Raw genomic sequence first — 11,953 nt, 5'->3', positions numbered from 1 at the left:
AAGTACGTTTATATTTCCAAGGCCTATGCAATCATCAATACAGCATGTACCTGGTGTGCCGCTGCACCGAAATCACTCAGTACTGTTAAACAGGAGAGTGTTCATATGGGATAATTAAAATACACCAGCACCATGCCTCAAAATGTGCAGCAGGGCGGACTGGCTGTCTGTGATGTTAGGTACAGTACAAGAGCTGTTTTGGATCTGCTGATGAATGTTGTTGCAATACTATTGTTACAGGGGTCACTGCCGAGGTCCTGCCTCTGCCTTGATCAAATTAAGCACTCTGGAAATGAACAACAATGAGATGCGGTCGAGCACCTCTCTGCCCTGAGTGGAATTCAATTCTGTCACACTCCAGGGTTTCTATTGGGGTCAATCAAGGTTCTCTTTTATTCCCTAAGAAAACAGATATAAGGAAACTAGTCTGCTCCTGCTCCTAACAGTACATGGAAACCACAGCACATTGTGGTGTGTAGGACAGATTATTTAAGTGACCATTAGACTCAAGTATGAGTGCATTACAAGAAGACATGACCTAAAGGTACATTACTTCATGCCGGCATATACCCGCCAGTAGAGACTTTTGTGTGCATCAATAACCCTAAGAGAAATAATGTTGGAGTCATTGACTTGGTTTAACTTAAACTTCTGAAACAATACTGAAAAAAGGTTGACAAATCTTGAGACCAAACTGTAGTCGTGGTTTCATGCAAACGGTAAATTCTCATAAAGTACAGTTAAAAACTCACTTCATTGGAGCACAAGTGTACTTCACCACATTTAAAGAAAAAAACATTCTGTGGTAATGGTACTCATGCATGTATCTACAGGAATGTTAAGAGAGGTCAGCGCCCGTTCTTATGTAACTGAGGTTCAACTTGATTATGAAAAAAGACAACTGATGTTTCTACACATTAAACAGTTTCTGCATCAGCAGTGAACAACACAGACTCCAACAAAGAACAAAGCAGACGGAGAGACAGGGCAGACAGCTGAGAGTGTGGCGCTCGTCTAGACAGCGAGCAAGATCCTTCCCATCATTGTTGTTTGGCATTGAGGGGCCGCAAAACAGGAAATAAGATCTGAGGGAAACATACAGCTATGGACGTTCAAAAGTGAAACATGATGCAAAATACAGCATTTCAATGTTATTTAAAATGAATATAAATTTGACAGACGTGTTTCATACAAATCATAGATTTTCTTTTCTTCACTATAACTTGCAACATTAATGTATTTTACTTGCACCCCCCCCCCCCCCCCCCCCCCCCCCCCCCCCCCCCCCCCCCCCCCCCCCCCCCCCCCCCCCCCCCCCCCCCCCCCCCAGAATGCCTCTACATGTGGCCCATCAAACGCTGGAGAGTTTAAACAAGATGAAGTACAATGTCTAAGAAATTGGTAGTTTAAAAAAATTTAAGATTAAAAGACTATAGTATCTTTTTTTCAAACTATGGTTAAATCCAGTATTTGAGTTGTGTGTTCTTATTGGTCTCTTTCGCCATCTTGTGGATGCAGTACTCAAGTATGAAGCTTTCATTTTACTTTCCTTTCCTTTCCTTTCCAGGCGTTTGCGAATTTATTTCTTTTTTCTTTTTCTTTTATTGATTGCTGCAGCCTGTGGCTCTTTAGGACAACAATGTTGTTATATATTTTTAGATTGTGTGACTTTGATACCTTATGAAAGCTTTTGTCTGCAATGCTGATAGTGTATACATTTTTATTTTGCAATATTTCTCCGTTTGAAATATTAATTTACAAGTTAATAAGCCAAGAAAAATAAAAGAGCAGGAAGAATAAAAAGGCAATTTGGGTTTGTCCTTGATTTGTCCCTTTTCAGCTACCTTCTTTAGCCACGCGATCATACGTCACTAACAATTGTCGGTGTTCGTTAGCAGTAAAGCTGAAAACAGGCGCTTCAATTTTAACTCATTTACTTGAAAAACGAGAAGCATGGAAATTGGGACAGAGATAAGCAAGAAAATAAGAGTGAGTAACATTATGGGCTGTATATGAGTGATTTGCTCCGGACTTAAAGCCTGGTTAAGGCTAGTGTAGCATGGACGCTGATAGCTAACATTCGCATGCTAGCGTAATTTGTCATTAATGGTAGCTAGGTAGCTAACAGGGTTTTTGTTTTTAAAGGCCGAGGCCGGGTTTGCTAAATCACTTGATACCGTATCCAGCAGGCAGGCTTATAGACGTGTTAGCGGCTGAGAAATAAGTAATTATACTGCAACAACGATGCATTGTGCTACGTAGTCGGTTGTTTGGTACTGTAATTTTGCATATCAAAGATATTGTGTAGTTAACGTTAGCCAGTTTGATGTCCATTATTTGTTTAAGTATATAACGTTAATATAATCCGTACTGTACTTTTGGTTTGTTTCAGGCTGCTATCAAGGGCAAGCTTCAGGAACTCGGTGCATATATTGGTACGTAAATAAAACGCAGATCTTGTAGTCGGGGATTTTATACTTTAATCACACAGTAACGCTACATGCTGTAACGTATGTGTTTCTTTTACCGATTTAGATGAAGAGCTTCCCGACTATATCATGGTGATGGTAGCAAACAAGAAAACTTCCCAACAGATGGCTGACGATCTCTCCCTTTTCCTTGGAAACAACACTAGCAAATTCACAGCATGGTACAAGGACAGACGGATCAGTGTATATTTCCTGTCTAATTAAAATTGTACACTATTGTTTGTCTTGTAACATACAAAATATCTCTCTATCTGTTTTAGCCATAACATGGATTTCTTTATTGATTTTAGGCTACAGGGTGTCCTTGAGAAGTTAAGAACGGTTGCAGTTGGTAAGTCAGACAATGTTGAATGCAGATTTGCAGCACTTTTTAACCAGCTGAAGGGATAATTGAGTGCACACAGCTTGTAGTTTTAGTATCTTAGTCAAGCTCGTGTTTTCTTTCTCCACTTGCCTACATGGTTGTTACAGAGCCTGCATCCCTCACTGGACATGAGCTCCAGTCTGACAGTGGTACTGCTGCTGGGAAGAGCCGCTCATTTCTAAGTGAGGACACCAGAGCAGAGGAGTTGAAGGTGCTGACAGTGTCCAGCTCACGCTCTGATAGGACTGAAACACGTGTCTCCAGTTCCGCTCACGAAAGCAGGTGCCTAATGCAAAGCTAGAATTGTTTTTGTCCTCATGTGCTGACATTCATTGTTTATAGTTCATTGTCTCAAACAGCACACATGACAGACACTGAAAATGTACAAACACTTGTGTATATCTGTTTATTATCAGGAGAGGCAGCTTGGAGAAGAGTTCCTCTCGACTTACCTCCACCGTTAAGCCCCTCATGGAGCCACTCCCCTTAGAGGCCATTATTGACATCAAACCAGAGATGGACGATGACCTCATCGCTGAGGATCCTGTGGAAATAGGCACCAACCATGGTCGATCACGTGCGGCTAGTAGACCCACTGCTGAAATCTACAGACCAGGTCAGAGCAAGTTTACATTAGCAAGCTCTGCAGACACGTGTCGACCCTCCGAAGGATCCTCTCACTCAAGGCAGCAGGACAGCAGAAGCACCAGAAACTCCAGAACCGGATCCAGTAAGGTACTGTGATCTGATAAGAGCATCCGATTATTCTTTAAGTGTAAAGACAGTTGTAGGTATGGATCCGTAATTTTAATGATCTGCCATCTTTGTTCGGCAGGAGGAGCTGTCCCGGAAGCGTAAGGCGCCGGTAGCGAGTTCAGTGGTGCGAGTGAACCGAGCAGCAGACGAGGACAGCGATGATTTGGAAGAGGAAGACGTAGGCTATGGAGGCAGAGGCCTGTCCAGTAGAGTGTCCCTACCCTCCAAACCAGAACGCAAGTCAGTGTTTGCTCCTCATGTCATATTTTGCAATATATGGTAAACATTTTCAAACTAGAGGGCAAGCCAGGATTGTAATTCACTGTTATTAACTAAAATGATGTAGCAAATGTGATTTGTCCTAGGTATTTGCATTTAGTTGGAATCCATATTTTACACTGCAGGAGTTCTTTTAAGACCTTTTCACTCTCTAAAAAAAACAAATCTGCACCGACTTATCTTTTTTATGACTTAACATTTTTTACATTTGAACAACACAAAACCACATCATAGAAAACCCAGCAACACAATCCCTGACCAGCAACAGGCAAAATGACATAGGTGAAGATCAACTTGAAGACTGATCGTGTTGTGAGACTATATATATGGTTTACAGTAAAATGATGTCATTTTCTGAACTTACCAGACTGTTATAACTGTTCTAATATTTTCCTTTACCCACTTAGTCATTATATCCACATTACTGATGATTATTTATCAAAAAACTCATTCTGTAAAAATGTTGTGAAAGCACCAATAGTCAACCCTACAATATTAGGGCGGTATCGAGGTATTGGGTCAAAAATATCGTAATATTTGGTTTTCTCCACATCGCCCAGCCCTATTGACTTCTACTAAAAAATAGTTGAAAGCAAATAGACAGTATGTTTTTATTTATTTATATATAAACAGTAAATCAAAGTGACATTAATAACATGACATGACATGGATGATTATTTATATAGTTTCCATGTAACCTTCTCTTTCCGCTGTGCCATCGCCACCACACTGACTTCTTCATCTTAAAAGATCCGACATGCTTTGCTGAGCTCAGCTTTAACTTATTACTGTGGTGTATTATGTTACAGGCCTACTCTCCCTCCAGCCAAGCAAGCCAACAGGAATCTGATACTGAAGGCCATCTCCGAGGCCCAGGACTCAATCACCAAAACTACAGCCTACCCCACAAGTATGTTTTAATGGGTTACCATGAACGTTCTGTCATTTAATAATTTCTTTTTAATTTGATTTATTATGGATTTAATAGACAATAAAATCCAAAGGATAACATGTTAGAGCCCTACCCAGGTGGCATGAATGCACCATTTGCACCACCAAGTTATTCCTTAAAGGAGCTTCCCTGGAGAAGCCTCACAAGGAGAGCCTTCCAGAGCTTCTTGTATTTGGTCCAAAAATCCAAACTATCCAAAAAATGCTTTCACACTTTAAACAAACATGGTTCAGTTTGAGCCAAACCAAAACCCACTCTTTTTAAAGGACCAAAATTTGGGATTTTTATCCGGACCGTGGTCCGGGGGAGTTTTCACACCTGGAATTTTGGTTTGGATCAACCGTGTAAAAACGGCCGAAGTGTGAACTCTTATTTCCATCATGGTCCTCGGGGTTAAACATTTTACACATGACAAAGACCTTGCAGGTAAGCAGTTGCCCTTATCACTTTCTTACAGTCACTTCTCTCTTTCCCCCTCCAGTACCACAGAGGCAGACTGTCCCTGTGGCACCTCGTACTCGTGTGGCCAGCAGTGAAGAGATGACTGCAGCCATCCAGCTGGTCCAGGAGCATCTCCACAGCCTGGCCCCGAGGGTTCAGGCCTACCCCTCTGCAGAGCTACCTCCTGCCAGAACACCTGGTATGTGGACAGTAGAATTACTACAGCATGTGGAGGGACTTTTGCTAAGCAATGCTTTAAACACCGTGCCATCCAAAAGGCGGAATCACAATAAACAAATGTTTAAAAAAAAAAAAAGCAGTTTACTTAACTAATGTTTTCCTCCCAGCCCCAGCAAGATCTTTAGCTTCACGCCTCCAGTTGGACGTAGCAGAGAGTAGTGAAAGAGAAGAGCAGAGGGACTATGGTAAGTCTTTAAAAATTAGTAACTAATAATCCATCTATTGCAAAACACGGCTAATGGATTGTCTTCAGTGATGCATTACACGGGGATGTCCGCATTTGTGATGTACCTCTAGGTGTAGAGGTCACTGCAGGCAATGAGGCAAAGCCATTTGATACCCGCTCCTTCATAGTGAGCCCACCACAGCTGGGGGAATCCACAGCCAGAAGCCAGCAGCGTCCTCAGGTCAAAGGGGGAGTCCAGTCTGCTTTACCCCGCACTGTCCAGGCTAGGTACACACACACACACACACACACACACACACACACACACACACACACACAATCTCTCTATATACAGTAAGTACTCTCATCTCTTTCTAATTGTACATAAAAATGTGTCACATATTTTCCTTTCTCTTTTCTTTTCTCCACCAGTAAGGAGAAGGTTGACTCTGCCAGTCCCAAGTTCATAGTGACATTAGACGGGGTGCCGAGCCCGCTGGGAAATCTTGCCGACTGTGAAATGGAGCTGGATGATGTGAGACCGCCCGCAAGGGTCACCGAGGCGACTGTCCACGCCAACAGGGAGCCTAAAGTCAGCATCCTTCACAGACTACAGGGAAGACTCACATTACCAGAAGGTGTGGAGTTCTCATCACAATATTTTTTTTACTGTAATTTGGGATAATAATGCAATAACAATAAGTTAGCATTATTTTAACATCAGATTTCAGACACAGTGTGCTTCAGTTAGGGGTTTAACATTCTGTCCTTTTTTTTTGATTAACCTTTTTGGTTTAAAAAAAAAAAAAAACTGAACATTGAAACATGAACATACCACCCACCCAGACAAAAAACAGGAAAAGAATACACATTAACTACCATTTTTGACAGATGGTGATGTGATGGATGTTGAGATGGCGGAAGAGGATGCCGGCCCTCTAAAGAAACAGAAGGTGATGGAGCGCTGCAAGTTCTGGCCGGTCTGTAAAAGTGGAGATGATTGTATGTACCATCACCCCACAACACAGTGCAAGTGAGGATTTTGGTTAATATATAATAAACTTTATACTAAATACAATAAAAATTATAAAGTCACAAAATAACAATTGTAATTTATATCGCTCAACACACACTCATTCATTACTCATGTTTTTTTTTGGTTTTGTTTTTATGAAGGACTTTTCCCACTTGCAAGTTTGGGGATAAATGCCTTTTTGTGCATCCCAATTGTAAATACGATGCCAGGTGCTCCAAGCCAGACTGTCCCTTCACTCACGTCAGCCGAAGAAGCACAGCTGCACCTCCGCCGAGGCCAGGTACTCTCTCATTGCATCCGGGATTCTTCTGCACACAGTTCAGCATCTCTCTCTGCCTACAAGACAGTTCAGACAAACAAGGCTTAGTAGAAGTGTATTAACATTCCACAAATAAAGACCAACATGAAGGGGGTGTTGGGATATTGCAGTCTGCACTTCTAACTCAACTCTTTGTCTTTACAGCAGTGCAGCCAGTCCAAACCACTAGTGTGTGCCGCTTCTTTCCAGAGTGCAAGAAGATGGACTGTCCGTTTTATCATCCCAAGGTAACAGTTTGTAAAGTGTCTTGATTCTGTATTTGTAATTCCAGTGAATGTAGGATTTGGTTAAATGGAAACTGCTTTTATTTGAAAGTCGGGACGTTCTGCACAGGCCCTAAGGTGCAGTCTGACTTTCACAATCCTGTTCCTGTCATTACAGCCCTGTCGCTTCGCGGCACAGTGTAAACGAGCTGGGTGTCCCTTCTACCACCCGACCACATCTCTGCCTCCGAGACACGCCCTGAAGTGGACAAAAACACAGACTAGGTGAGCAGATGGGGGTGATACTAAATTCCATGTGGTTGACATTGTTGATGATAGTATCTCTTGCATAAAAGATTTTAACTAATGTATGAGGGAATGTATTCACCCAATAAAGTACTTAAGGTAATGTTAAATTAAAACAATGATTTAAATAATGTCCTCTATATCACGTTTTTTGCACCTACTATATGATGTCTCTTTCTCCCTCACAGCTCATAAAGTCCAGGAACAGGAGTCGGCTGATGGTTAACACGTGAAACTATGGCCGATGTTCTCAATCTGTCAGATTTTCATTCTTATTTGCAGTATATAACTGTTGTTTAATTTCGTTTTAATGAATTGTTTGGATTGATTTTTTTTAAGAGAAGTGTTTTGTATTGAAACAAAAAAAAAAGGTTTTCCTCATGCTCTCTGAATATTAAAATGCTCCACAGTGAACTTTTGTCATTTTGTCATCTTATTTATCATGTCCTTAATAACGTTGGCTCATGCAGACTTTGACCACTGACTGACGATTGTTTTTTAAATGTTCTGATACAGAAATAACTGAGTCAGTAAGGAGAGTGGTTCAGTTTAGCTCTGATAAGATCAAGTCGCGTGCAGGTGCATGTAGCAGATAATAAAGCACAGAACCAAACAATGCTATTAGCAGCGTGTGTTGATGTGTTGATGCATTTTCTTCTAATTTTATAAAGTTCTTCTAATTAAGTTTGAATAGTTGATTTAATGATAACAATGGACAAACCCTGAGATGCTGACATACACTGTTGATAAAAATGCTGTATAAATGACTTAATTTATCAAGTCACGATTTGTGTTTCATCTACAAGCACATCCAGTTAGGCTTTGAGTTGACACCTAACTGGATGATAGGCATCATCTCAATGAGAGAGCTCATGAGCCTTCATCACCGAAGCTGTATGACCTAACTGTAAGTATACATAATGTCTCAAATGTCTGAATTTGTCTCAAACTCATTTGTCCAATTTGAGAATCACAAACATGGTTACCATGATAGGCATTGATAGTCTCTGTGGTTATTAATTTCTTCATTTTTGTGCACCGGGATAGCTCAATTTGTAGAATGGGCGTCCAGGTTTGCTCCTCTGCGCAGCGGGCCAGGGTTTGATTCCAGCCTGCAGCCCTAAGCTGCATGTCATTCCCCCTCTCTCTCTCTCCCCTTTCATGTCTTCATCTGTCCTGTCGAATAAAGGACTAAAATGCCCCGAAAAAGTAATCTTTAAAAAAGAAAATCTTTTATTCATATAAACTCTTAGGTTGCCATATCAAAATAGGACAAGAAAAGCTCACCAATTGATTTTTTTTTTTAGAAATGTAGAAGAAGCAAAAGCCATTCCTCTTAGCTAATTGTATTTAATAACCACAGTTAAGTTTGAATCTATATTCTGGTGAATTTAGAGATTTGCTCTCTGTGAACCAGGGAGACTGGGCAGAGAGTGATGTAGGAAAACGGTTCAAAGGGCCAGATCAACACAATACATACTGTAGATACAGTAAATTCAGATAAAATCAAATTTAAAAAATAAGAAAACATATGATTCCAACAGGCATAAAAAAAGAGTGCATATTCATTTTCGGTCTTTCATCTCTGCAGCTGTATTTTGCAATCCCGCCACTAGAAGCCGCTGCTGAATGCTCCGCGATGACGTCACCATAGTCCAAGTCAAAAGCCCGATGAGTGTGTCTGTTTCTCGCCGGGTGCGGTGGCGCGCGCCTGTAATCCAAGTTACTGGGAGGCTGAGGCTGGCGGACCGTTTGAGCCCAGGAGCTCTGAGCTGCAGCGGACTATGCCGATCGGGTGTCCGCACTAAGTTCGGTATCGATATGGTGCTCCTGGGGGAGCCCGGGATCACCAGGTCGTCTAAGGAGGGGTGCACCGGTCCAGGTCGGAAACGGAGCAGGTCAAAGCCCCCGTGCCGCTCAGTAGTGGGATCGCGCCTGTGAATAGACGCTGTAGTGCAGCCTGGGTAATACAGCGGGACTCAGTCTTTTTACACTCGCAACTTCCCTACTATTACCCACTGCCACAACCCCGACTTATATATCCGCATATCTACATAACACCGCAGCTTTTTAAAATCTTCTTGTTCATGAAAAGCCCTCCCAAACAGGCTGTTCTGCGTGTCCTACACTGCCTCCATCTGGAGGACACCTGCAACTACATCAACCACACTGAATACTTCTCTGTCATGAGGTAGGTGGCGCCAAGTAAAAGGCGCACACGAACTACTAGAAAAGGCTCTCAAACGATCAGTTCGTATGCTGTAGGACAAAGCATAACAACCTATATGCTTGTATCTGTTCATTTTACTGAAATATGGCATATGGAAACTGTAAACAAAAGACCTAATGTTTTTGATAGTTTTGTTTTGTCATTCAAATAATCAACAGATAGTGTAACAAATGTTGTATTATTACGATTGTATTTCTTGATGACCTAATAGAGATTTGATCATTCATAATCAGACTGACTAGACTATAGATGTCCCAGCGCTTTTAGAACTTTATAAACTTAATCTATAATTTGTCATCTCACAGTTGATATTTGGTTACGGCAGAATAACAGATTTTCAGATGGATCATTGTGAACCGACATTCAGGGATGTTGTCAGTTGATGAGGAAGTGTTGCCTCAAACTGATACAAACAATACATCATTTTGGAATAACTAGAGTGGCTTCAGAGTCAGAAGTGTTCCTGTGTGTCTTAAATCATTTTCATACAAAGATCAACCACATGAATATTTCTAAAGCTGGACAGACCACCAGGTTTGTATCCCATAGTAACAGACGGCCATATCCTTTTGTCAAATGACAAATAGGGGGTTGACCACAAACTCTGGCCACTGGTAATGGCCTCTTTTTTTTAAGCATTAGTTTGCAAAGTGACCAAACTATGTATCTGTATCTAATGGCTTACAATAACTATATATCAGCATAATACTTAGGATTGTGCAGTGCATGTACAGTATATCTCCTGATTACAGCTTGCATATGCTGAGTTAATCAACTTTTCACAGACTGTATTTTACGCTTGTGCTACAATGACTCATGAATGGTGTTTGTTTTTAAGTAAATACCGTGTTCCGTATAATTACACTCACAATACGTGCATCAGCTTTATGTTTACGGTCATCGGCGTCTACACGATTCTTCACTTTCCCTCAATAATGCGGTGCTTATTAGAAACCTCCCACGGTCCTTTTCAAGGAAGAGAGACCACAAATGAGGGCATCGCAGTTTGCTATCTAAATAAATGGCCCATCAGGGTTTTTCTAAGTAAGCTAGAAGAAGTGAGACTACTGTCGACAGCAGCTGCTAATGTACTTATCAGCTGTCACCTCCACTTTATTTGACTCAAGTAGATCTGAGCAAGTGTGTCAAACTCTGTGTGACAAGTTGCTCTCAAGCTCTCACTTCTTCTAAGAGCATCCAGCAGAATTAATAGAGAGCAAACATCTCTCTTTGTTTCAACAATCTCCACATGGAATAGCTCACAAATAGATAGCACCTATAGATCACTGACCAATGGCATAGTTAAATGACTAACACATAACAAACAATTCTACTTTACACATTTTATAGATGATCACAATCCACTCAACATTTGTAATGACTTCGGGGTTTATTTAGTGCAGTTTCGGTGGAGTCCAACACTTATAAGGTTTAGAAAAAACCTTGATACAGTAAATAGGCTGCCTTAAGTCAACGCCGTAGACTTGTTATGTTTTTCTATATTTGTACCATATTGTGTCTGTGTTCTGGTTAAAGCAGAATTAAACTAATCAGCTTTCTTTTCTTTTTGCAGTCTCAACTCTTTTGGACAGCGTTAAATGCCAAGTATTAGAAATGTCTGGCCTTGCCCGAGCTCTTCAAAATTCCTGTGATGGTAGAACATGTTTTTGTGTGGGCGGGCTGTTCTGCCAAGCAAAGCTGTTTTGGTCCTAATTCTTTTTTTTTTTTTCTCACAAGAAAAATTCTTGCATCACCAAATGTTACCTCTTGATGGAGGTAAACAAGAAACTGATACAAGAAGTCACATATGCAGCTTTTGCAGTTGTCGCCCCTGACTTTTAGAAGCAGTAGGTGTCACACCACGCCACTGTGTACATTCAACGTCTTCAAACTGTACATTTTCTAGAAGATTTCCCCAACATCTTTACAGAGACTCATTTTGCGTGAAAGACAACAAGGGAATTCTAGGTGGGGTTTTGGGGAGCCCCGAGTCGACATAGCCTCAACTTATTGCAGCTGCTGGGTGGCGTGCAAGGACGTGTGGTACATATCTGGAAATTACCATGAAGCGTGTGTAAATACTCACAACTCAGTCATCCATGTGAACTTTTAGGATGCACTGTCTCTTGAGGATTTGGTCGAAACATATATGTGACCGCTGACAAAAGAGGA

The 11,953-nt window shown here is 41.3% G+C and overlaps 1 protein-coding gene across 3 annotated transcripts; it reads left to right on the top strand.

Moving 5' to 3' along the window:
• Window positions 1-1,830: 1,830 nt before the first annotated feature.
• On the top strand, window positions 1,831-7,969 carry zc3h14 (zinc finger CCCH-type containing 14). 3 transcript variants are annotated; one of them, XM_034900005.1, is made up of 17 exons: window positions 1,831-1,989; window positions 2,393-2,435; window positions 2,536-2,650; window positions 2,780-2,820; window positions 2,961-3,135; window positions 3,270-3,588; window positions 3,689-3,849; window positions 4,698-4,798; window positions 5,322-5,480; window positions 5,629-5,706; window positions 5,819-5,975; window positions 6,120-6,325; window positions 6,579-6,720; window positions 6,864-7,003; window positions 7,187-7,269; window positions 7,424-7,530; window positions 7,740-7,969. In XM_034900005.1, exons 1-17 carry the CDS (start codon window positions 1,954-1,956, stop codon window positions 7,744-7,746), a joined length of 2,070 nt encoding a protein of 689 aa, XP_034755896.1. In that variant the 5' UTR covers window positions 1,831-1,953; the 3' UTR covers window positions 7,747-7,969. The 3 variants fall into 3 exon arrangements, with proteins under 3 accessions (XP_034755896.1, XP_034755897.1, XP_034755895.1); XM_034900006.1 differs by having other exon boundaries at window positions 3,686-3,849; window positions 7,190-7,269; XM_034900004.1 differs by having other exon boundaries at window positions 3,686-3,849.
• The last annotated feature ends 3,984 nt before the right edge of the window (window positions 7,970-11,953 follow it).

This window comes from Etheostoma cragini, chromosome 18 (assembly GCF_013103735.1).
Source record: "Etheostoma cragini isolate CJK2018 chromosome 18, CSU_Ecrag_1.0, whole genome shotgun sequence".
Taxonomy (NCBI): Eukaryota; Metazoa; Chordata; class Actinopteri; order Perciformes; family Percidae; genus Etheostoma; species Etheostoma cragini.
This window is presented reverse-complemented; position numbering and strand designations above follow the sequence as displayed.

Excerpts from the sequence above, each read along its gene's own strand:
- zc3h14 (XM_034900004.1), top strand. The coding sequence starts at position 1,954 with ATGGAAATTGGGACAGAGATAAGCAAGAAAATAAGA. Across the intron at positions 2,436-2,535 it reads GGAACTCGGTGCATATATTG|ATGAAGAGCTTCCCGACTAT; the intron begins GTACGTAAATAA and ends TTACCGATTTAG. Across the intron at positions 3,136-3,269 it reads AGTTCCGCTCACGAAAGCAG|GAGAGGCAGCTTGGAGAAGA; the intron begins GTGCCTAATGCA and ends GTTTATTATCAG.